Source organism: Notolepis coatsorum (genome assembly GCF_963971535.1).
Source record: "Notolepis coatsorum genome assembly, chromosome: 4".
In the NCBI taxonomy this organism is placed as follows: domain Eukaryota; kingdom Metazoa; phylum Chordata; class Actinopteri; order Aulopiformes; family Paralepididae; genus Notolepis; species Notolepis coatsorum.
Genome location: NC_140168.1, coordinates 106,979,553 through 107,003,245, shown reverse-complemented (window position 1 = coordinate 107,003,245; position 23,693 = coordinate 106,979,553). Strand labels below are relative to the sequence as shown.

Sequence of the window (23,693 nt, the reverse complement as noted above, 5' to 3'; positions counted from 1 at the left end):
GGCTTAATTTTCAAGATGGCGTCCAAAATGGCGGCAGACCAAGCTTAAAATGGCTATATATCTCAATAGAAAAAAATATATAACTATGATTTTTCACTTGATTCTGGTACCTCTAGACATGCTTGTGAACATACTAAAAATCTAGGAAAATACAACTTCCGGAAAGGAATCATTTTCAAGATGGCGTCCAAACTGGTCCTGTGTTTGGGCATGTCTGGGCGTGTCTGACCTGGCAGTGTTATTTAAGCCCCAGTTTCATTCTAGTCTTTGACGGAGGTGTTTGCACTCTCAGCTCTCAAGCTAGCATAGTTGAAGCCTTCTTTTTGACCATTATAGTTGTTATAGTTAGAGGTGTTTGCACTCTCCAGCTCCCAAACTACCATAGTTGAAGCCTTCTTTTTCTGAATCAGTTTCTTTCTTTCTTTTCTGACCAAGTCCTGTGTTTGGGCATGTCTGGGCGTGTCTGACCTGGCAGTGTTATTTAAGCCCCAGTTTCATTCTAGTCTTTGACAGAGGTGTTTGCACTCTCAGCTCTCAAGCTAGCATAGTTGATGAATGAATGAGTATTTGTCTAAGGCCGATTCCATCCCATATAGTAATCAATACCTAAAAACATTGCTGATGCAATGATATGCAAATAGCATATTTATTGCAGAAGGAGATGGCTTGGATTGTATTGTTACAATAAGAGAGAAAACATCAGACATACTCAGATCCTACTATAACAACACAAAACAAAACAGTGATGAAGAGTCTGAGAAGAGACACTTACTTGAAACAGCTGCAAAACTCATAAAAAGTGACATAATGACTAATGTTCCACCTGTTAATGAGTACCCGACTACAGAGACACTAAAACTACAGAATGGCCTTGATTATATTCCACAATCACTCCACATTGTGTTAAAAGCTTTGTTTGTCGGTAAAGAGACAGAGCAGAAAATTTCTAGTATTGGCCACGCAATCATACAGGCAGTCCGACCACGAGCTGTCCTTGCCCCTTTGCAAATTGGCCTAGCAGTGCAAATGCACCACTTAAACCGGTCTCGGTTCATTGTAGATATGCTGAATAAGATGGGATTCTGCTCTTCCTATTCTGAACTGCAGAGGTTTGAAATGAATGCTGCAAATTGTACTGCACCAAACATGCTTGGTAAGGATATTGATGTGTTGAACACGACCGTCTTATTTGCTGCAGACAATGTAGATCATAATATTCTAACAATTGATGGGAAAGGGACATTTCATGGGATGGGCATGATAGCTGCCTTGACACCAGGACAGAAGACAGACCAAAGGATTCCGAGGTTCAGAATTAATGAACTGAATCTTGTGCAGAGGTCAAAAGTTGTGATAATAGATTATCACTTTGCCAAACACTTTTGCAGAGACACCACATTTAAAGAACTTCCAAGACTCGCAGAATGTAACAAGATGGTTGATCTGCTTTGGGAGTTATCGTTCAATTTCAAACAGCCTGCACCTGGTTGGCAGGGGATGATGCACATTATTCATAAGGGAGATGAACATCCAGGGCAGTCTTCAGTGAGATACTTACCAATGATAGACATGTACTCCGGAGACAAAACATGCATTCTGTCAACACTGGAGTTCATTTGTGGTCTGGCATCCAAATACCACCTTGCCCCAGTAGTTACATTTGACCAACCCCTATATTGGAAAGCAGCAGAGATAATCCTAGATTCACCACAGTGCAGTCACCTCAAGTCCTTTGTCCTGCTCCTAGGAGGATTTCACACATTTATGAATTTGCTAGGAGCAATTGGTACACTGGTGGACGGTACAGGACTTAAGGACATTCTAGGGGTAGTCTATGGGGAGAACTCAGTAGCCCATATGATGACAGGCAAATCAGTTCAGAGAGCATTCCGTGGCCATCTTCTGGTTGACAAATGTCTTAACCGCATGATAATATCAGAAATGGTAGATGATAGTCATGAATTTGCAGCAATGGTTGAACAGTCTGAAGCAATGTATACCTCAATAGTTAAGGGTGAAATGCCATTGGAAACAGTGTTCACATCAGAGACCCTCATTACAATAAATGAAGAGCTGGGAAAAAGGAAGATGGAACTGTGTGCTAGATCCAAAACTAGTCAGTTGTGGCTAAATTACCAACACATGTTAGAAGTTGCTAGGTCACTGATAACAGCAGATCGCACAGGTTCCTGGCTTTTGCACCTACGCGCTGTTTCTGAATGCATGCCGATATTCGCTGCGGCTGGGCATTACAATTACTTGAAATCGGCACACTTTTATGTCCAAGAGATGAGTCAGCTTCACATCAACCACCCAGATGTCTTCAGACAATTTGAAAAGGGTTTTCATGTTATCCGTCGCAGCAGCCAATCATGGGCAGGCCTCAGCTCCGATCTTGTAATCGAAACAACATTGATGAGGTCATTGAAGACTACAGGAGGGATGACACATGGAAGTGGAATGACCGACAATCAGAGATCCCTTTGGACAATGTCAAAGGGCATAACATCAGAGTATAACACCGCAATGCAGGAGTTCTCAAACCAGACATACACAACATCAGAACAGCACAAGGATTCAACAGAGGCAAGGATGAAAAGGGATGCTGCTCACCTGGAGAAGATCACTTCAAAACTTGCTATATGTTCACCTTTCTCTCCAGACTCTTCTTTAAGGAATGTTGTTACAGGTGTTGTCGCTGAGGATGGAGTGAACGTGCATGATTATGACTCTGTTGGACGCAACATCATGCACAAAATGATCGGACAGCCGGCATTCACATTTTCATTTAGTAGAAAGGATAAAGCCATAACCCTTGGACAAAAATCGTCTATCAAGCTTGCTCCTGATCGAATCATTGATTCTGCACTTCTTTTTCAACGTTTCCTTATTGTCTCCCAAACTGGAGAGCTGTCATTGGAGGAGGTTATGCGTTACGAACTCAGTCCTTTCCCTCCTGCCCTCTTTGAAGCCGGAAACGTCTTCCGCAAAGCTGATAAACCACAACTAGTGCACGCGATCTGTGATCATGCAAGTGATGCAATCCTAGATTCTGTACCAGAAACGGAGCATTATGTTCTTGATGGTGGTTCACTCCTTCACCGAATACAATGGAAGCACGGACAAAGCTATGGTAAAATTGCACAGTCATATGCAGACTTCACCATCCAACATTATGGCTCAGCTACAACCATTGTGTTTGATGGCTATGAGGATGGGCCATCCATTAAAGACAACACGCATCAAAGAAGAGGAAACAATATTCATCCCATTGTCAACTTCACTGCTGAGACAGAGTTCTCAGGTAAGAAGGAGGAGTTCCTGTCAAGAGATCTGAATAAACAGAAACTGATCCACATGATAAGTGATGAACTGAAAGAACGGGATTGCACTGTGGTCAATTCACTTGGAGATGCTGATGTAGACATAGTAAGGGCCGCAGTGGGATCATCTCTTCTTCACACCACGACGCTGATTGGAGAAGATACTGATCTCCTCGTCTTACTTCTTTACTATGCACAGAGAGATAGCAAGGGCCTTTATTTCAGATCAGACAAGTCGAAAGCTGATGGCAGTTTTAAAGTGTACGCCATAAACCATTTGAAAGAAGTACTCGGACAGGATGTGTGTTCTCAGTTGCTGTTCATCCATGCTGTGACTGGCTGTGACACAACTTCCCGGATCTTCGGAGTTGGCAAAAATACAGCATTCCAAAAACTTGTAAAAGGGGATCCTGTCCTTCAGGCTTGTGCAAATGCATTCACTGTACCAAACCAGACAACAGATGTGATCGATGACCTTGGGTGCCAAGCAATGGCTGTCTTTTTTGGTGGAAAGTGCACAGATTCGCTTGCAAAAATGAGATATAACATTTTCAGCAAGAAGGTTGTCTCAGCTTCATCAACGGTAACGCCTGAACGTCTACCACCAACTGAATCTGCTACCAAATTCCACTGTCGTAGAGCATACTACATACAGGGCATGGTCTGGATGGGAACAGATGATGGTATAGATGCTCTAGACTGGGGCTGGAAACTGCAGGACAATAGATTTGTCCCACTCATGTCAACAATGAATGCTGCTCCAGACAGTCTCTTGAAGGTCATTCATTGTAACTGTACCACTGCCTGCAAGACACTTCGTTGCTCATGCAGAAAATATGGACTACCTTGTACTACTGTCTGTGGACCATGTCAACTTCATGAATGTGACAATCCACATAACAAGTTTCTCCCAGAGGATCCTGAAGATGATGATGAGTAGGCCTAAAGACCACAATAAGTGGGTCATTTATTTTGTGTTCAACACCAAAGCCAGCTTTCTAGGTTGAATATAATAACCAATTTAAATTTTAGCCAAAATAAGCTACAGGCAGCCATTTTGATGATGCAAATGATTCATTCCTAGCAGATATATTTAGCTAGATATTTTGCTCGTTATTAATGTATAGAGGTGCCAGAATCAGTTTATAAATCCTTTAGAAATGTTTTCCCATTTGAGATACAGGCATTCTAAGCTCCCAGTCGTCATTTTGGACACCATTTTGAAAATTAAGCCTCTTCGGAAGGTGTATTTCCCTAAAACTTTAGTATGTTACTAAGTATGTCTAGGGGTACTTGGGGTACCAGAATCAAATGACAAAATCATTTATATAATTTTTATATTGACATATTGCCATTTTAAGCTTGGCCAGCCGCAATTTTGGACGCCATCTTGAAAATGAAGCCTTTCTGGAAGGTGTATTTTCCTAGATTTTTAGTATGTTGGTGAGCATGCCCAGAGGTACCAGAATCAGTTGAGAATTCCTTTGCACCATTTTCTTAATTTGAGATATAGCCATTTTAATCGCCCCGGCACCATCTGGGACGCCATCTTGGAAATGACGGCTTTCGGAGGGGTCGATTTTGGTCGACTTTTAGTATGTTATTTAGCACGCCCAATACTACCAGAATCCATTGAAAAACCTTTTGTATACATTTTTTTGGGGTTAAACCATATATTGACTCGCCTAAAATGCCAGTTTGTGTGATGGCATCACAAATTATTGTTAAAAAAATATTTTCAATATATCAAATGCAAAGTACATTTTTCTGGGGGAGATTATTACAGGCTAGGCATGTGTCAATGATTAGCAGCAACACATATTTTGATGGATTTTTTGTAATGTCAGATTTAACACCAACTCTTTTCAGAAAAGTGGGAGTATTTCATTTTTTTATCTGACATTACAAGAAATCTAAAAATAAATGGTTATGATCAGGGCTGAAGTTTAATTAAAGATTTATGACTGTTTAGACTGCATTACTCTCTGTCACAGTGATCTCCTGGTTGTTCCCCACTTAGATTATTTAACTATCGCGCCGCCGCAACCAGAAACACTGGCCTGGCCTGCTTCTAAGTTCAGTGGCCTGACTGCAAAAAAAAAAAAAAAAAAAAATGTTTAGCTTTTTTGGAAATGTTTTCAAGTACCACCAGCAGTACCACCAAGTACCACTAGTGGTACGCGTACCACAGTTTGAGAACCACTGGTCTAGGTAGATTGTGGGCGGGCATTAGCTCCAACCACAGAGCCAATTGCATCACTGTCCGCTTACCCAGGCCCCGGCGACGTCACGATATGCCTCAAATCAGGATGACCTAATTAAATCTAGCAGGAAATGGTCTGAGCTGTATGAGAGCAATCCGCCAATATGGTATTTAGACACAAAAACACATTGATACTAACTCCTATTACTATATTACAATGCTAGAGACTGAAAAATGACATTTATAATGCATGTCACCTTTAAGTGAGTGTATGTGCGCTGTGGGTGTGTTGATGGTTTGCTTATTGTTCATTGTTAATTCATTGAGCATCCTGATGGTCTGGGGATAGAAGCTCCTTCTGAGTCTCTCTGTGCTTGCCATGAGACTCCGGTATCGCTTGCCTGACCGCAGCAGTTCAAAGAGGCAGTTGTTTGAGTGGCTGGAGTCTTTGATTATTCTCTTAGCCTTGCCCATGCACCGCTTGTTGTAAATGTCTTGGAGAGTGGGAAGCCCACCTTCAATTGTGCGTTCGGCTGAACGGGCCACTCTCTGTAGTCTGCTGCGGTCTTGTGCAGTGCTATTCCCAAACCAGGAGGTGATATTGCCAGTCAAGATGCTCTCTATTGTGCATGAGTAGAAGTTCTTGAGGATCTTCTGACTCACGTTGAACTTCCTTAAGCGCCTAAGGAAGTAGAGGCGTTGTCGTGCCTTCTTGATAACACTGTCAATGTGTGTGGTCCATGTCAAGTCCTCGGATATGTGGACTCCGAGGTACTTGAAACTGTTCACTCTCTCAACCGGTGCCCCGTCGATGCCGAGGGGGCTGTAGTCCCTGACCCCCGACCTCCTAAAGTCCACAATCATCTCCTTTGTTTTGCTGACGTTCAGGGAGAGACTGTTCTCTTGACACCATCCCGCTAGAACCTTAACCTCTTCCAGGTAGGCCCTCTCGTTGTTTGCAGAGATCAGGCCCGCCACTACTGTGTCGTCATCAAATTTGATGATTGTGTTGTTGTTCCGCTGTGCCACACAGTCATGTGTGTACAGGGAATGGAGGAGGGGACTCAGGACACAGCCCTGGGGGGCCCCTATGTTGAGAGTGATGGATGAGGAGGTGCAGTTGCCTGCTCTCACCACCTGGGGTCTGCCCGTCAGGAAGTCCAAGACCCACTGGCAGAGGTCATAGTTCAAGCCCAGGTCCCTGAGCTTGGCTATGAGTTTGGAGGGGACTATGGTATTGAATGCTGAGCTGTAGTCAATGAATAGCATTCTCACATAGTTCCTGCCTCTTGTCCAGGTGTGATGCTGCTGTGTGCAGCACATGGGCTATGGCGTCCTCCGTGGACCTGTTGGGGCGGTATGCAAATTGCAGGGGGTCCAGGTTGATGGGGAGGGAGGAACAGATGTAGCATCCGAGGTTGGTGGCAGAGTCTCTTGTGGATGGCCTTTGCAGAATAACTCTTGCTTTGTTGCACGTATCCACCTCAGGCACACCATAGATCTTGCAGATGAATCTCTCTGTTGATGTCACAAGATCTTCTGTGAAAGGGCCCTTCCCAAGGCCAGCAAGATCAGTGTGATGGTGCTCGAACACCTGCCAGGCTGTTTTCTTTCCGTGACCACTGAACTGGGACACACTGTCACATCCGGTGAGGGCATGGAAGGCAAGGATTGTGTCCAGTTGATCATCAGATAGTAGCTTTCTAATGTCATGTACTGGAAAATATTTTGGATCCTTCGATGTCCCAGCTTTCATGTAGAGATGCGTACATCGGATTCTGTCATAGTGAGCCAAGAGTAGAAGCAGCACATCTGTGTCACGCGCTGACACGACGATTGTTTCCACTGGAGCCTGGATGAAAAAATCAGACTTCCTCATGGTCAGCACTCAAGAGAGGAGACTTCAATATCTGGATCTGTTGACTTGACAGTTGTCGCTTCAGCAAACCTCTCTGATACTACAACTACAGGTTCATCATCCGGGCTGTGTTCTATCAGGTGGTTTGAGAGTAGTTGAGCGATATCTGATTTGTTGTCTTCAAGGGCCATGAAGCTCGACCAATCGGCAGGAAGTGGAACAGACTTGTTTTTGATTTCACAACGTACTGGTCTGTGGCGCTGTATGCGTTTCACCCTTGTGCCTGTTTTGATGGATTGATCATGGTATCTGTCAAAGACGACATCTACTCTCTGGTATTTTGCTCCCATCTTCAACACGGTGTCAGTGAACTTGTTGGCATAGTCACCAAATGTTGTAGTGTCAGGTGGCTTTCCGAGTGCCATTACCAGAGCTTGGCCATCAATGACCAGGCAGCTGGGTCCCTGAAGGGTCTGATCTGCAGGGGTTTTAACTTGTTTCGTCAGTATATTTGCAAACACAGACTTGTTGGTGGAATGTAGACTCCCGTTAGTTGTGCCCAGAGATGGCGGGATGGGCATGAGCTCATGCTGGAGGATATTGTCGAGGTCTACCTTACGACCTGCTCTGTAAGCTGTGATGAGCATTTGTAGAATCTGCCTGTCCACTTTGATGGTGTTTTGCTTGTTGTTGGAAAGTTGCAGAACTTCATACAAAGAGGCAAATGTCTTGGCTTTGTTCATTCGAATGGGTGGGTTCAGGTGCTGGTCACTATCTGGAGGTTCACACAAACGTTTGTCCACAAACATGTTCAGTTGTGCCTGTCCAAGGTGTTCTGCACCAAGTATGGATTCTTGAATCTCCGGTGTGACTACGTCCTTGTTGATGTATGTAAGAGAACTTACAAAAGCACATTTAATTCAGGTTTGTACCTTGTGTAGTCACACTTAACACTTTAATCGCCGGGGACGAGTTTAGACGTCATTCCTAGCCATGCTCATTCTGCCGAAGACGCCGTAACTCGTCTTTGATGTCAATATTTAAAAAATCTGTCTTCGAAATCATATTTCCTTTCCCGAGCCCTGAGATGTACTGGTGAGCTCCACTCAACTGTCTAACGGTTCGAGAGCGCCATCTGGTGGCCGATCGGCAGATCGGCCAAGAGGGAGGGGCGCGCCAAACAGGAAGTGCCCATCCATATGTGCTCCGGGCACTCGCGATCGGTAGCCGGACTCCATCTCAACACACTGGATGATCAATCGCTCGCCCTAACTCAATAAACAACGTTATTTGGACGTATATAGTATTATACAACCTGGAAATGGTTCATCAGGATCAACATCCCATAATCGAAAGCGGTCTACTCCACGCTGATCGTCCAACGGCGCGAGGAACATACGGTAAGATTCAGCGTTATTTTCGAACTTATTCCATATAAACTGCTATGATGAACATATGACCCACTCTGGATGAATCATCTAATGCTGCCCACGGAATTATAAACGATCCCCCGCCCATCCGGTCATCATCAGATCATACGTAGATCATTCTAGAAGTACGTCCAGTTGAAATTTTTCATCTCGCGCCGATCGCTACCAAACTATTTCATCATCAATATAATGCATTTAGGGCTATAAATCACGTTCTGAAGAAAGCTGCAGAAAACGATAAAAACATACTTATATTTAGACCATATTTTAGTATGAATATGTGAATGAAAAAGTTTAACGTTGCTACACCCTGAACAATACATATAGGACATTGAATGGGCCATAATAATGGCAATGTAGCAATGGAATTTAAAAAGTTATAGCCCTGCAAAGAAGGGGAACTTCTCCATAGACAAATAGAGCTGGCGAGGGATGGTAAATTATGAATTTAACCCATGGCGATTAAAGTGTTAACTCATCTAAGCCCCACCATTTATTTTTTGAAAATTCGCCTAAAACAGCATGCTTACATTAAAATGCTTATATATCCAGATTTATAAGAGCTACCTGCATAAACTTGGTACCTGAAGAAAGCTAAGACTTGGGGGATTCTAATGTTGGTGTCCAACACTGTACAGTTATTACCAAATTGCTGTAGTATTCCTGCAAACACTGAAGACATTTAATTATATTTATCCTCGCCTATACAAAGATTACAGTTAGACAGTCAAACACACCCTGTTACTCATGGTTGCACCCCAGCTGTATTCCTACTTTCTTCCTCCATATGTGCAGATGTTCTGTGCAAAGTTTCATGTCAGTAGAATACAAACTGTGGGTTTAGCACCTGTTTTTGTGGAGAGAGGGCCTGGTGCTGGCAGCCATGTTGGATTTCTCAATTTTGAGGCCTTATTTGACATTTTTGAGCTTGGTATACAGCAGATTTGGATTCAGCACCCCTTAATACCCCTAGAAATGTTGTGTACCAAAAATAGACACGAAATGCCTTCAGCACTTTATACAAGCACATTTTCAGAAATTCTGCCTAGTCTACAACTAATATACGAGAGGAAACTACCATATCTCTAATATTGTGTCCAAAACACAATAGTACAACCGTTTTTATACACCTGTTTTTACACACTTGTTTTTATACACCTGCTTTTATCTCTTATAAAAACGCTCTTATTGATATTGATAGATATGATTTAATTGAATTTTATCATGTGCTTATTTTTAACTCGTGATGCAGACATAAGTGAAACTGAATGTGAACTGTCAATCTGTATGCTGTGTGAGCTGTGAGATACCCTGCATTTCCCCAAGGGGATTAATAAAGTATCTATCTATCTAAAAACCTCACATATTTAATTAGTTTTTGTTACTTTCATTGAACGTTTATATGGTTCTGTTTGTGTTGAATAGCTTTCATCACCCAAGGGTATTTGAGAGTCAAAGACCAAATCCACCCCTTCACTGCACTTATTGTGCTGTCTTGGCACTATTGTTTTAGTTTATTTTAGAGCTGGGCCGTTAACGGCGTTAACGTGCTGCGTTAACGCTATACTAGTATCGCGCGATAATATAATTAACGCATTAATCTAATTTTTTTTTTTTTTTTCTTTTTTTTACATTTTTTTTTTGTTTACCTTTATTTACCCAGGGTAGGTTCTCTGAGCACAGATGCTCTTTTTCAGGAACGCCCTGCTTCACATTCACACAGTTCCATTCACACCTGGGAGCTGCCCAGTACAACCACAGTTGACACCATTGGCCACTGAGCAACTCCACTGGAGCAGTTGATTCAAGCCATGTCACATAGTTCAAGTTTGAAATGATTCTTTCTGTTTTGCTCCTGAGAGTGCTAGATACTGTACTGTACTGGTAATATTATTTATTTGTGTTAACTTCTGAATAAAACAACTTATTAAACACAAGTCTTATCTTATTGAACATTATTTTGATATTTCATTACCAATTATCATAGCAAAACAGCTTTTTCAAACAGTCTGTAATGCATTTTGGAAACGGGAGATGGGCTCATGGTGTAATGGGCCACCTGGCCTGAGAAACATAAGGAGGAAAGAAAAAGTAAGGACTTACTTCTGGTCATTATTTGGGTAGAACACACATATTTTTATTATTGAATGCCTTCGGCAGGTTTTTTTTTTTTTTTTTTGAGCCATTTTAATCTAGATTAATCTAGATTAAATCCAGGATTGCAGATAGATTAATCTAGATTAAAAAAATTAATCTATGCCCACCTCTAGTTTATTTATTTCTTACCCAGGGACGGAGCACATTCATCAACATCTTCAGTTTACACATCAATGTAAATGTGCCAGAATTAGCTAATGAGCTAGTTTCTTTATTTCAGATCCCCATTAGTCACGGCCTCAGCAGCGACTATTCTTCCTGGGGTCTGGATACAAACATATAAAAATAAACAAGAATAATCAATAAAACAACATAAAAACAAAACAAATATCAATAAAACACCAATAAAATATACAAACAAATATAGAACATTATACAAATCAAAATCAGACATTTAATATAGAACAATAACAAATATACAAACATATAGAACAAATCAAATATCAATAAAACAACAAACGGAGACATCTCAGAGAAAACTAAAACGTGCTCAAAAACAGCACGACATTCCACACACTAATACTCTAATACTCCTCATAACCACTAGACAAAGACATTCCAAATCAACACATAACCCAACACAAGAACCCATTCATTAGACACAGATTAGACCCAACCCAAATCAATCTCTTTCTGCATTACAGCCACTCGTAGTCTCCTTGAATCCCACCTTACTGGTAATTGAAACCAAATACTGTGGAAGTCTATTCCAGTAGGACATTGCCCTGTACATTAGTTTTCTTTAAGGCTTCAGTTCTGGGTCTCGGCAGGGCGAACCGACCCCTCAATGCTTGTCTAGTGCCATAGCCATGACCATCACTAATAAGCACCAGCTGCAAAAAGAGGCACACAGGTTTATGTAAAGTATAAATATTTCTCATAAACAAAATAAGACTACACACTAGTCTCTCATTGACTCTCATCCATGACAGTTTCTTGTGCATTTTTTCAACACTGTTTCTAATTGAGCTATGCAATGCAAGTCGTGCAGCTCTATTTTGAGTAAGCTGTATTTTATTTAAGTCTTGTTTGGATGCATTTGACCAGATTGCTGGACAGTAGTCCAGATGTGACAACTAGCGATTGTATGACTTGCTTGGTAGCTGTCAGTTAAAAAATAGGCATTCCGTCTAATAATTGAAATACTTCTGCTAATTTTAGTTACAATATTGTTAATGTGAGTTGACCAAGAGAGTGTTTCATCTATTATAACTCCGAGCAATCTGGCCTCCTTAACTTATCAATATCTGCACCCGGCAAAGAAATATTTAATCTGTGATTCTCTCTCTGAGCATAATTAGACATTTTGTTTTGGATGCATTTAGTTTCAGCTTATTTACCGTGACCCATTCAGAAATCTGCATCAACTCACTTTGAAGAAGACTGCTGAGGTCTTGCATTTTTTCCATCTGTAGTCCCTGCCCATGCATGTCTTTATGTTGTGGGAGGAGACCAGAGTACCCAGAGGAAACCCACATGAACACGGGGAGAACATAGAAAGGCCCCCTAAGCAACCACTGAACCAGGACCTTCTTGCTGTGAGGCAGCAGTGCTAACCACTGAACCAGGACCTTCTTGCTGTGAGGCAACAGTACTAACCACTGAACCAGGACCTTCTAGCTGTGAGGCAGCAGTACTAACCACTGAACCAGGACCTTCTAGCTGTGAGGCAGCAGTGCTAACCACTGAACCAGGACCTTCTAGCTGTGAGGCAGCAGTGCTGACCACTGAACCAGGACCTTCTAGCTGTGAGGCAGCAGTGCTGACCACTGAACCAGGACCTTCTAGCTGTGAGGCAGCAGTGCTAACCACTGAACCAGGACCTTCTAGCTGTGAGGCAGCAGTGCTAACCACTGAACCAGGACCTTCTAGCTGTGAGGCAGCAGTACTAACCACTGAACCAGGACCTTCTTGCTGTGAGGCAGCAGTGCTAACCACTGAACCAGGACCTTCTAGCTGTGAGGCAGCAGTGCTAACCACTGAACCAGGACCTTCTTGCTGTGAGGCAGCAGTGCTAACCACTGAACCAGGACCTTCTTGCTGTGAGGCAGCAGTACTAACCACTGAACCAGGACCTTCTTGCTGTGAGGCAGCAGTACTAACCACTGAACCAGGACCTTCTTGCTGTGAGACAGCAGTACTAACCACTGAACCAGGACCTTCTTGCTGTGAGACAGCAGTGCTAACCACTGAACCAGGACCTTCTTGCTGTGAGGTAACAGTGCTAACCACTGAACCAGGACCTTCTTGCTGTGAGGCAGCAGTACTAACCACTGAACCAGGACCTTCTTGCTGTGAGGCAGCAGTGCTGACCACTGAACCAGGACCTTCTTGCTGTGAGGCAGCAGTGCTAACCACTGAACCAGGACCTTCTAGCTGTGCGGCAGCAGTACTAACCACTAGGCTTGGGCGGTATGACGGTATTACGGTATACCGGGGTATTTAGAAATACCGATGGTATTGAAAATCAATACCGTGAAAATCACAGTTTGTTTTAAGTTTCTATTTCCACTGCAACTGAGTTTATACAGGGACGGCATTGGGTTTCGGTTTCCATTAGTGAAACGGAGTTAACTTTCGAGTTGGTTGAAGTGCGTGCACACACACACACAGCACGACCAGCAGAGGGCAGGGGAGGCGGTCCGTATTTCCCCGCACAGAGCTGAGCAAGATGCCTGTATGCATTTCCTCTATCTCTGAGCAGCTGCTGAAGCTTAAGCAATAATAATAATATGTTACCATTGAACGATGAAGCGTCGAAGTTAACCACCGTCACTCCAGCCCACGATGAGCTCCCTGACCACAGATGGCTAACGTTTTGTCAAACAAGAGCTAAACTTGCACACACTGTCGCATTTGGATAATTAAAGGACTGGAGTCTGTTCGGATTTAAGCTAAACCCTCGCGCCACGAGTCGACTCGCCAGTGACTTCATCCAGCACAACGAGACTACGAGAGACGGAGGCACTTCTTTGGGAATGTAATATAAAACGGGGTGAGTGAGTGTTGACATTTTTTAATCCTAATGCAACTGGCTCACGTTGATACGATGGTGCCGGGCTGCCGGCCGGGCTAACTAGCTACCGTTAGCTCACGTCGATACCTGGATGGTGCCGGCAGGCGGCAGTGGCTAGTTGGCTACCTTCTGTGATTTTTTTACCTCGAGGTTGAAGAAAGTGCACTTTCAGGTTGAAAGAACGGCCCTAATCTCAACGTGTTTCAATATAAGCAAGCGTTATGTATGGTGATAATAACGAGTATATTGTTAGTTGCGCCGTTAGTTGGACCTTCTTGCTGTGAGGCAGCAGTGCTAACCACTGAACCAGGACCTTCTTGCTGTGAGGCAGCAGTGCTAACCACTGAACCAGGACCTTCTAGCTGTGAGGCAGCAGTGCTAACCACTGAACCAGGACCTTCTTGCTGTGAGGCAGCAGTGCTTACCACTGAACCAGGACCTTCTAGCTGTGAGGCAGCAGTGCTAACCACTGTGCCACCCTTTGATCTTGCCATCTACAAAATGTCTTGACATGTAATACATGACATACAAATATATAAAAATGGGACTTAACTCATTGACCGCCAATGCTCTTTTCCCATCTTTACCATTTTAGCGATGTTTGCGGACCCATCGTGTGTTCTGTATTATAGCTATGGAGACAATAGTATGGCTAATTTGACAGGCATTGTTCATAGTCCATCATTCCACCAGTTAATTTCTACATACTCTAGTTTGTGCACTATTACACGCTAAACATCGGCCCTTTCCAAAATAATCCAGTATTTTTTCATAGATCGCGAGATATGACGCGTTATATGCAATATGCCCAAATCGTTCGGGTTTCTCGCCTGAAACCCCAACGTAGGCAGCGGTGCAAGGGAGACCCAGGGAGCTCCGGCCGAGTGTCTAGAACGGGGATCAAAGGAAAAAGATCAAGGGATCAAAACCAGAGAAATCTCGGGTATGGCTCTCAACCGCTGGCGGCGAAACCCGACTTATCTCTGGTTTGGCGCAGAAAGTGTTAATGGAGTCACACGGTTTCTCACCCAACAAAAGTGATACGATAACGCAATGAAACACATTCTTTTAGATGTTATTTGTGACTATTGGTCCTCTCTCTCTCTACCTGCCCTCTCTCTACCTCTCTCTACCCTCCAGGCGTTCCACTGCGCTGAGCCTATAGGTCCTCTCTCTCTCTACCTCTCTCTACCCATGCATTAAAGCGTTCCGTCTCCAGACGGATTTCAGTATTTTTTATTATTTTTTTCGTCAATTTGATTTGGAGTCTGACGGAATTGGCTACCTGGTATAATATGTTTGTAGATGCGTAGGGCATTTTGACCATTCTAACCAATCAAACGTGAGCTTGACGCACACACGCTGCTCACAGTGCCCTCCCCCTCACAGACCTGTCTTGTCACAGACCCGTATCATTTGCACCGAAGATAGCAAGCGTGCAGGTCCTCTTTTAACACCACTGAAGCATTAAACAATGGCCCAGTAAACTATTCACTTTGGTTTACTACACGAGGCGTTCTCTAACGTTATCTAGCTGGCTAGCTGATAGCTCATAACATAATTGAAATTAGTTTTTGAAGCTGTGGCTAACGTTAGCTAGCTACCGTTCTTCGGGTGGCTAACGGTTAGCTACCTAGCAACTGTAGCTTGCTAATACGGGCTGTCCTGGCTGGCTAACTTTTATTTCGCAATGGAGTGGAGCTAACTAACTGTACAAATCTGTGTGATTGGCTGAGACTGTATTTTGTACGGTTGGCTGCCTGGCTGTTGTGGATTTGGATAGCCAGCTAGCAGCTAACATCAACTCAATGTCAACACTATGTTGACACTCTGAGCGAGTTTGCCGACAGCAATGTAACAAACAATATGGTCCGTGCGGAACCATTATCCCCAACACATAGTTATTAGCTAACGTCAGCATAATAACGATAATGGAAGGAGTAAGCCGGCCACTAAAGAAAACACGCAGTGTTCTCAGACGAAAAGGATGAGCGGCACCACCCAACAAAAGAAAGTTACGAGAGGATGGAAGTTTGAAGATAGCAGTGTTTCAAGAGACTGGCTAGGCTACAGTATGATGCAGGGGCTGTAGACTGTGGTGAGTTGTTAACTTGTTCCGTGTTCCGCAACTATGTCAAAAAGAAAAACAGAAACAACACATTTGTCATTGTCGTGTTACTTCACAGTACAAATATGTGAGTCCTCTGCTGTGGTTGTGAGTATCCTTTATTAGCTTAACTCCGTAGCAACATCACAGGTGTATCTGTAGACGGTCTCCTCCCCACTGTATATTTTTTCTCCCACCCACCCTAATGTACATAATCTCTGTTAGGATATATGGGTAACGGTACTGTATATTTGCATATCGTATATGTCACAAATGTAACATTACTATATACCTGTCCTGTAGTATGTCATGTATGTCCCTATGCCATAAATGTCATGTATGTTGTGTATGTCATAAATGTCACTATGAATTGAAAATGGGGGACCTTGATGTAAACAAGACAAACGTCTTTCTCTGGTCTGCATCCCCTTAACAATTGTGTGTATTGAGCCGTACTGTATTGTACCCATTCTGCAATCTGTTAAATATTGATTGATTGTTATAACATATTGCAGAATCGGTACAATACAGTACATCTCAATACACACAATTGTTAAGGGTTGCAGTTGCAGACCAGAGAAAGACTTTCCTCTTGTTTACATCAGGGTCCCCCATTTTCAATTCATCATAACATATATGACATACTTGACATACAGATAGATAATACTGCTACATCTATACATTTATGACATACCAGATTTACAAATACAGTATTGTTTGTGATACAATAATAGTCTAAAAAAGAGAGTATATACATTTGACGAAGAAACTACATTGGAGGGGGGGGACTGTACATTGGAGGTGGTTGGGGGGGGGGGGGGGAAGGGTTGGGTAGGCGGGGTGAGGGGGGTAACTGTACATTGGATTATCGACGAAACCGAAACAAGTAGGCTCCCTTAAAACGCCAACGCTATTAAGAAGAAATACAGTGGAGGTTAAAATAAGAATATGACTTGGCCTGAAAAAAAGTTCAGTCAGGAGATTTTTTTTTGCTTTAATCCCTGTCTCTACCTCTCTCTACCCTCCAGGCGTTCCACTGCGCTGAGCCTATAGGTCCTCTCTCTCTCTACCTCTCTCTACCTCTCTCTACCCTCCAGGCGTTCCACTGCGCTGAGCCTATAGGTCCTCTCTCTCTCTACCTCTCTCTACCTCTCTCTACCCTCCAGGCGTTCCACTGCGCTGAGCCTATAGGTCCTCTCTCTCTCTACCTCTCTCTACCTCTCTCTACCCTCCAGGCGTTCCACTGCGCTGAGCCTATAGGTCCTCTCTCTCTCTACCTCTCTCTACCTCTCTCTACCCTCCAGGCGTTCCACTGCGCTGAGCCTATAGGTCCTCTCTCTCTCTACCTCTCTCTACCTCTCTCTACCCTCCAGGCGTTCCACTGCGCTGAGCCTATAGGTCCTCTCTCTCTCTACCTCTCTCTACCTCTCTCTACCCTCCAGGCGTTCCACTGCGCTGAGCCTATAGGTCCTCTCTCTCTCTACCTCTCTCTACCTCTCTCTACCTCTCTCGTCCCTCCAGGCGTTCCACTGCGCTGAGCCTATAGGTCCTCTCTCTCTCTACCTCTCTCTACCTCTCTCGTCCCTCCAGGCGTTCCACTGCGCTGAGCCTATTGGTCCTCTCTCTAACTGTCCTCTCTCTACCTCTCTCGTCCCTCCAGGCGTTCCACTGCGCTGAGCCTATAGGTCCTCTCTCTAACTGCCCTCTCTCTACCTCTCTCTACCTCTCTCTACCTCTCGTCCCTCCAGGCGTTCCACTGCGCTGAGCCTATAGGTCCTCTCTCTCTCTACCTCTCTCTACCTCTCTCTACCTCTCTCTACCCTCCAGGCGTTCCACTGCGCTGAGCCTATAGGTCCTCTCTCTCTCTACCTCTCTCTACCCTCCAGGCGTTCCACTGCGCTGAGCCTATAGGTCCTCTCTCTCTCTACCTCTCTCTACCTCTCTCGTCCCTCCAGGCGTTCCACTGCGCTGAGCCTATAGGTCCTCTCTCTAACTGCCCTCTCTCTACCTCTCTCTACCCTCCAGGCGTTCCACTGCGCTGAGCCTATAGGTCCTCTCTCTCTCTAACTGCCCTCTCTCTACCTCTCTCTACCCTCCAGGCGTTCCACTGCGCTGAGCCTATAGGTCCTCTCTCTCTCTACCTCTCTCTACCCTCCAGGCGTTCCACTGCGCTGAGCCTATAGGTCCTCTCTCTCTACCTCTCTCTACCTCTCTCTACCTCTCTCGTCCCTCCAGGCGTTCCACTGCGCTGAGCCTATAGGTCCTCTCTCTCTCTACCTCTCTCTACCTCTCTCTACCCTCCAGGCGTTCCACTGCGCTGAGCCTATAGGTCCTCTCTCTAACTGCCCTCTCTCTACCTCTCGTCCCTCCAGGCGTTCCACTGCGCTGAGCCTATTGGTCCTCTCTCTAACTGTCCTCTCTCTACCTCTCTCGTCCCTCCAGGCGTTCCACTGCGCTGAGCCTATAGGTCCTCTCTCTCTCTACCTCTCTCTACCTCTCTCTACCTCTCTCTACCCTCCAGGCGTTCCACTGCGCTGAGCCTATAGGTCCTCTCTCTCTCTACCTCTCTCTACCTCTCTCTACCCTCCAGGCGTTCCACTGCGCTGAGCCTATAGGTCCTCTCTCTCTCTACCTCTCTCTACCTCTCTCTACCCTCCAGGCGTTCCACTGCGCTGAGCCTATAGGTCCTCTCTCTAACTGCCCTCTCTCTACCTCTCTCTACCTCTCTCTACCTCTCGTCCCTCCAGGCGTTCCACTGCGCTGAGCCTATAGGTCCTCTCTCTCTCTACCTCTCTCTACCTCTCTCTACCTCTCTCTACCCTCCAGGCGTTCCACTGCGCTGAGCCTATAGGTCCTCTCTCTCTCTACCTCTCTCTACCCTCCAGGCGTTCCACTGCGCTGAGCCTATAGGTCCTCTCTCTCTCTACCTCTCTCTACCTCTCTCGTCCCTCCAGGCGTTCCACTGCGCTGAGCCCGGCACGCGTCACACCAGCTGCCTCCCCCTCTTCATGTCCCTGCTCACCTACGATGTGTACTACCACTCCGACACAGCAGAGGGCGCTACACCCATAGAGGTATGTCTGAGAACACACATGGTGACGTTAGAGAGAAATTGATAATCATTGATATAAATATATATATATATTATTATTGGAACAGTCCTTTGGAGAGATTTTAATGTTATACATTTTACTCAACTGCTGTAATTGCTTGCTGAAATGAAATAGATTTTTTATTGTTTCATTTGAATCAAATCGATTCTTAACTTGAGTGCCACCCTCTTTCCCCATCTGTACTACCTGGCGCCAGCGTTTTTTTTTTACGATATTTCACGATCTTTGCGGAGCTATTGTATATTCTATATTATAGCTATGGAGACTATAGTATGGCTCATTTGACAGACACTGTTTTTAGTCCAACATGTAAAAAAGAGTTTGTTTCTACATACCTTCGTTGGTTCACAATTCCAAGCTAAACATTGCCTCGTTTCACTCAAATCCAGGCTGGTTTTCTAGATTGTGAGATAAAGTGTGTTTTGTGTAGCGTATGCGCAAACTCGCGGCTGCTCGCTTGAAACCTATATTATTGCCAGGTCAAAGGTAAACGCATGACCTTGTTTCTTCACAAAGCCGGGGGGGGGGGGGGGGGGGGGTCGTATATCCGACGCTGCGATCATATAAACGCATGTTTTATGATAGTGTTTCGGTAAAGTACATGTAAAATAGACGCTACCTTTGGTTTAGAGGTACTCCATTTCTCCGAGTCCAAAAGTGTCTTGAATCAGAACAGGATCAATACATATAACGTTCGGTAGCCCTCATCCGTCTTCTCCATCTGCTCAGGCCAGACTATAGACAGAGCCCAATAGGTTTCCTCATCGGTCGGTTTGATTATAGTTGTTTTACGTTTTACCAGTAGTGCTTAGTCCAACAAATGCACCTTACTGTCCATAATCATCATCCATATAATCCATTTAGTCTTTTTCATAATATCCAATAGTTCACTCTAGGCGATTTCGATCGTCATTGCAATTCCAACGTTGTGCCATGGAGCTCCAGCTGGATGTTTAGAACGGGGATCAACGGAAAAAGGTCAAAGGATCCAAAAACGAGTATACTCGTTATTGGCACTCAACGCTTGCCAGTGAAACACAAGTATACTTGTTATTGGCACTCAACGCTTGGCGGTGAAACACGAGTATACTCGTTATTGGCACTCAACGCTTGCCGGTGAAACACGAGTATACTTGTTATTGGCACTCAACGCTTGGCGGTGAAACAAGTTTCAAGTTCAAGTTTCTACTTTATTAGTTGTCATACAGAAGTACAGAATACTTTTATACAAAATGCTTCTTTCTGTTACGCTCCAGAGACTGTGCTAGACAAAAAAGATAAGTATAAAATAAGTATAGCAAGTAAAAAATAGAAGTCACGTACGTAGACACAAGTGTTCAGTACAATGTGCAATGCAGAGTAGAAGTAACTGAGTTACCATACAATATACTATACAATATACTAATATACAATCTACTATATAGTGCAAAGCAGAAATGGGATGAGGTACAATTTAGGTACAAACACAAGTATACTCGTTATTGACACTCAACGCTTGGCGGTGAAACACGAGTATACTCGTTATTGGCACTCAATGAGTTAAAATCCTAAGATTGATCTTTTAATCTGCTTTTGTTTTTAGAGGATGTGTGAAGAGAGAGGATGTGTGAAGAGAGAGAGAGGATGTGTGAAGAGAGAGAGAGGATGTGAAGAGAAGAGAGGATGTGAAGAGAAGAGAGAGGATGTGAAGAGAGAGGATGTGAAGAGAGAGAGAGGATGTGAGAAGAGAAGAGAGAGAGTATGTGAAGAGAAGAGAGAGGATGTGAAGAGAAGAGAGAGGATGTGAAGGGAAGAGAGAGGATGTGAAGAGAAGAGAGAGAGAGGATGTGAAGAGAGAGAGAGGATGTGAGAAGAGAAGAGAGAGGGGATGTGAAGAGAAGAGAGAGAGAGGATGTGAAGAGAGAGAGGATGTGAAGAGAGAGAGGGATGTGAAGAGAGAGAGAGGATGTGAGAAGAGAAGAGAGAGAGAGGATGTGAGAAGAGAAGAGAGAGAGAGGATGTGAAGAGAGAGAGAGGATGTGAAGAGAAGAGAGGATGTGAAGAGAGAGAGAGAGAGAGGATGTGAAGAGAGAGAGAGGATGTGAAGAGAGAGAGGATGTGAAGAGAAGAGAGAGGATGTGAAGAGAGAGAGAGAGAGGATGTGAAGAGAGAGAGGATGTGAAGAGAGAGAGAGGATGTGAAGAGAGAGAGAGGATGTGAAGAGAGAGAGAGGATGTGAAGAGAAGAGAGAGGATGTGAAGAGAGAGAGAGGATGTGAAGAGAGAGAGAGGATGTGAAGAGAGAGAGAGGATGTGAAGAGAGAGAGAGGATGTGAAGAGAAGAGAGAGGATGTGAAGAGAGAGAGAGAGGATGTGAAGAGAGAGAGAGGATGTGAAGAGAGAGAGAGGATGTGAAGAGAGAGAGGATGTGAAGAGAGAGAGGATGTGAAGAGAGAGAGAGAGGATGTGAAGAGAGAGAGAGAGGATGTGAGAAGAGAGAGAGGATGTGAGAAGAGAAGAGAGAGAGAGGATGTGAAGAGAGAGAGGATGAGAAGAGAGAGGATGTGAAGAGAGAGAGAGGATGTGAAGAGAGAGAGAGGATGTGAGAAGAGAAGAGAGAGAGGATGTGAGAAGAGAAGAGAGAGAGAGGATTTGAGAAGAGGAGAGAGAGAGAGAGAGAGAGAGGATGTGAAGAGAGAGAGAGGATGTGAAGAGAGAGAGTTGGTTCACAATTCCAGCTCGTTTCACTCAAATCCAGGCTGGTTTTCTAGATTGTGAGATAAAGTGTGTTTGTGCAGCGTATGCGCAAACTCGCGGCTGCTCGCTTGAAACCTATATTATTGCCAGGTCAAGGTAAACGCATGACCTTGTTTCTTCACAAAGCCGGGGGGGGGGGGGGGGGGGGGGGGGGGGGGGGGGGGGGGGGGGGGGGGGGGGGGGGGGGGGGGGGGGGGGGGGGGGGGGGGGGTGGGGGGTCGTATATCCGACGCTGCGATCATATAAACGCATGTTTTATGATGGTGTTTCGGTAAAGTACATGTAAAATAGACGCTACCTTTGGTTTAGAGGTACTCCATTTCTCCGAGTCCAAAAGTGTCTTGAATCAGAACAGGATCAATACATATAACGTTCGGTAGCCCTCATCCGTCTTCTCCATCTGCTCAGGCCAGACTATAGACAGAGCCCAATAGGTTTCCTCATCGGTCGGTTTGATTATAGTTGTTTTACGTTTTACCAGTAGTGCTTAGTCCAACAAATGCACCTTACTGTCCATAATCATCATCCATATAATCCATTTAGTCTTTTTCATAATATCCAATAGTTCACTCTAGGCGATTTCGATCGTCATTGCAATTCCAACGTTGTGCCATGGAGCTCCAGCTGGATGTTTAGAACGGGGATCAACGGAAAAAGGTCAAAGGATCCAAAAACGAGTATACTCGTTATTGGCACTCAACGCTTGCCAGTGAAACACAAGTATACTTGTTATTGGCACTCAACGCTTGGCGGTGAAACACGAGTATACTCGTTATTGGCACTCAACGCTTGCCGGTGAAACACGAGTATACTTGTTATTGGCACTCAACGCTTGGCGGTGAAACAAGTTTCAAGTTCAAGTTTCTACTTTATTAGTTGTCATACAGAAGTACAGAATACTTTTTTTTTTTGTGACCAACTTTTTATTTTGTCTTTTTTTAAAACAAGTTCAGAGGAAGGACATTCACATCAGCATTTCATATTAATTCACACAGTGGCATAAAAAGTGTCTTTTCAGTATATATTGTCCGTCAGTATATTCATATACTGTGTAGCCTGACTGTTGCAGTTGTGACAGTCTTTTCCTCCGTTCTGGCGGTCCTGTGGCTGCGAGACAGCCCAGGTCGCTTCTTAACCCCACTCCCAGCCCCCCGGGTTTGCATAGACATTTTAGGAGAGGGGGAAACCTTGATGCATACATGTATAGGATACTCTTAATTAGAAAAGAAATCATAATTATGTTTGTTAGATAACCAAGTAATAGGGAAAAATACAATACAATTTAGAAACAACCACAACAAATTATAGCAGTAAACAGAAAAGGAAAAGATAAATGGAAAAGATAAATGGAAACAACAGCAACATGATTTTTGTTCATTCTCTGGTGTCAAGGTACAAGTGTTCAACCTAGTGGAGTACTGATTTTACCTTCTGGGCCGCAGTAAGTAATATTTGGATCGATTCTGTCCTTGCTCCCTGTGCTCTAGCACTGGATGCCTCTAATCTCAATGCATTTTCTTTGCTGCCGTTAAACCGGCCAGAAACACTCTCTTTTTGTGAGGTGTTAATTTTAGAGATGAATCATCATTTAATAATAAAATGTGTGGCAAACAAGGTATGTTTATCTCTGTTATATTAGTGAGAAATAATGCAACCTTGGCCCAAAAAGCGAGTACTCCTGGACATTCCCACATCATATGTATGTATGTTCCTATAACTTTTTGCGGACATAAAGCACATAGAGGACTTTG

At 44.1% G+C, this 23,693-nt stretch overlaps 1 protein-coding gene across 1 annotated transcript in view; it reads left to right on the top strand.

Annotated features, from left to right (window-relative positions):
- Positions 1-23,693, top strand: part of LOC311226647 (nucleolar protein 9-like) — a 93,711-nt gene that overhangs the window by 49,765 nt on the left and 20,253 nt on the right. The window contains exon 9 of the mRNA XM_084312064.1: positions 19,049-19,189. Within this exon, the coding sequence (XP_084168190.1) occupies positions 19,049-19,189 (141 nt within the window). The remainder of the gene's footprint in view (positions 1-19,048; positions 19,190-23,693) is intronic.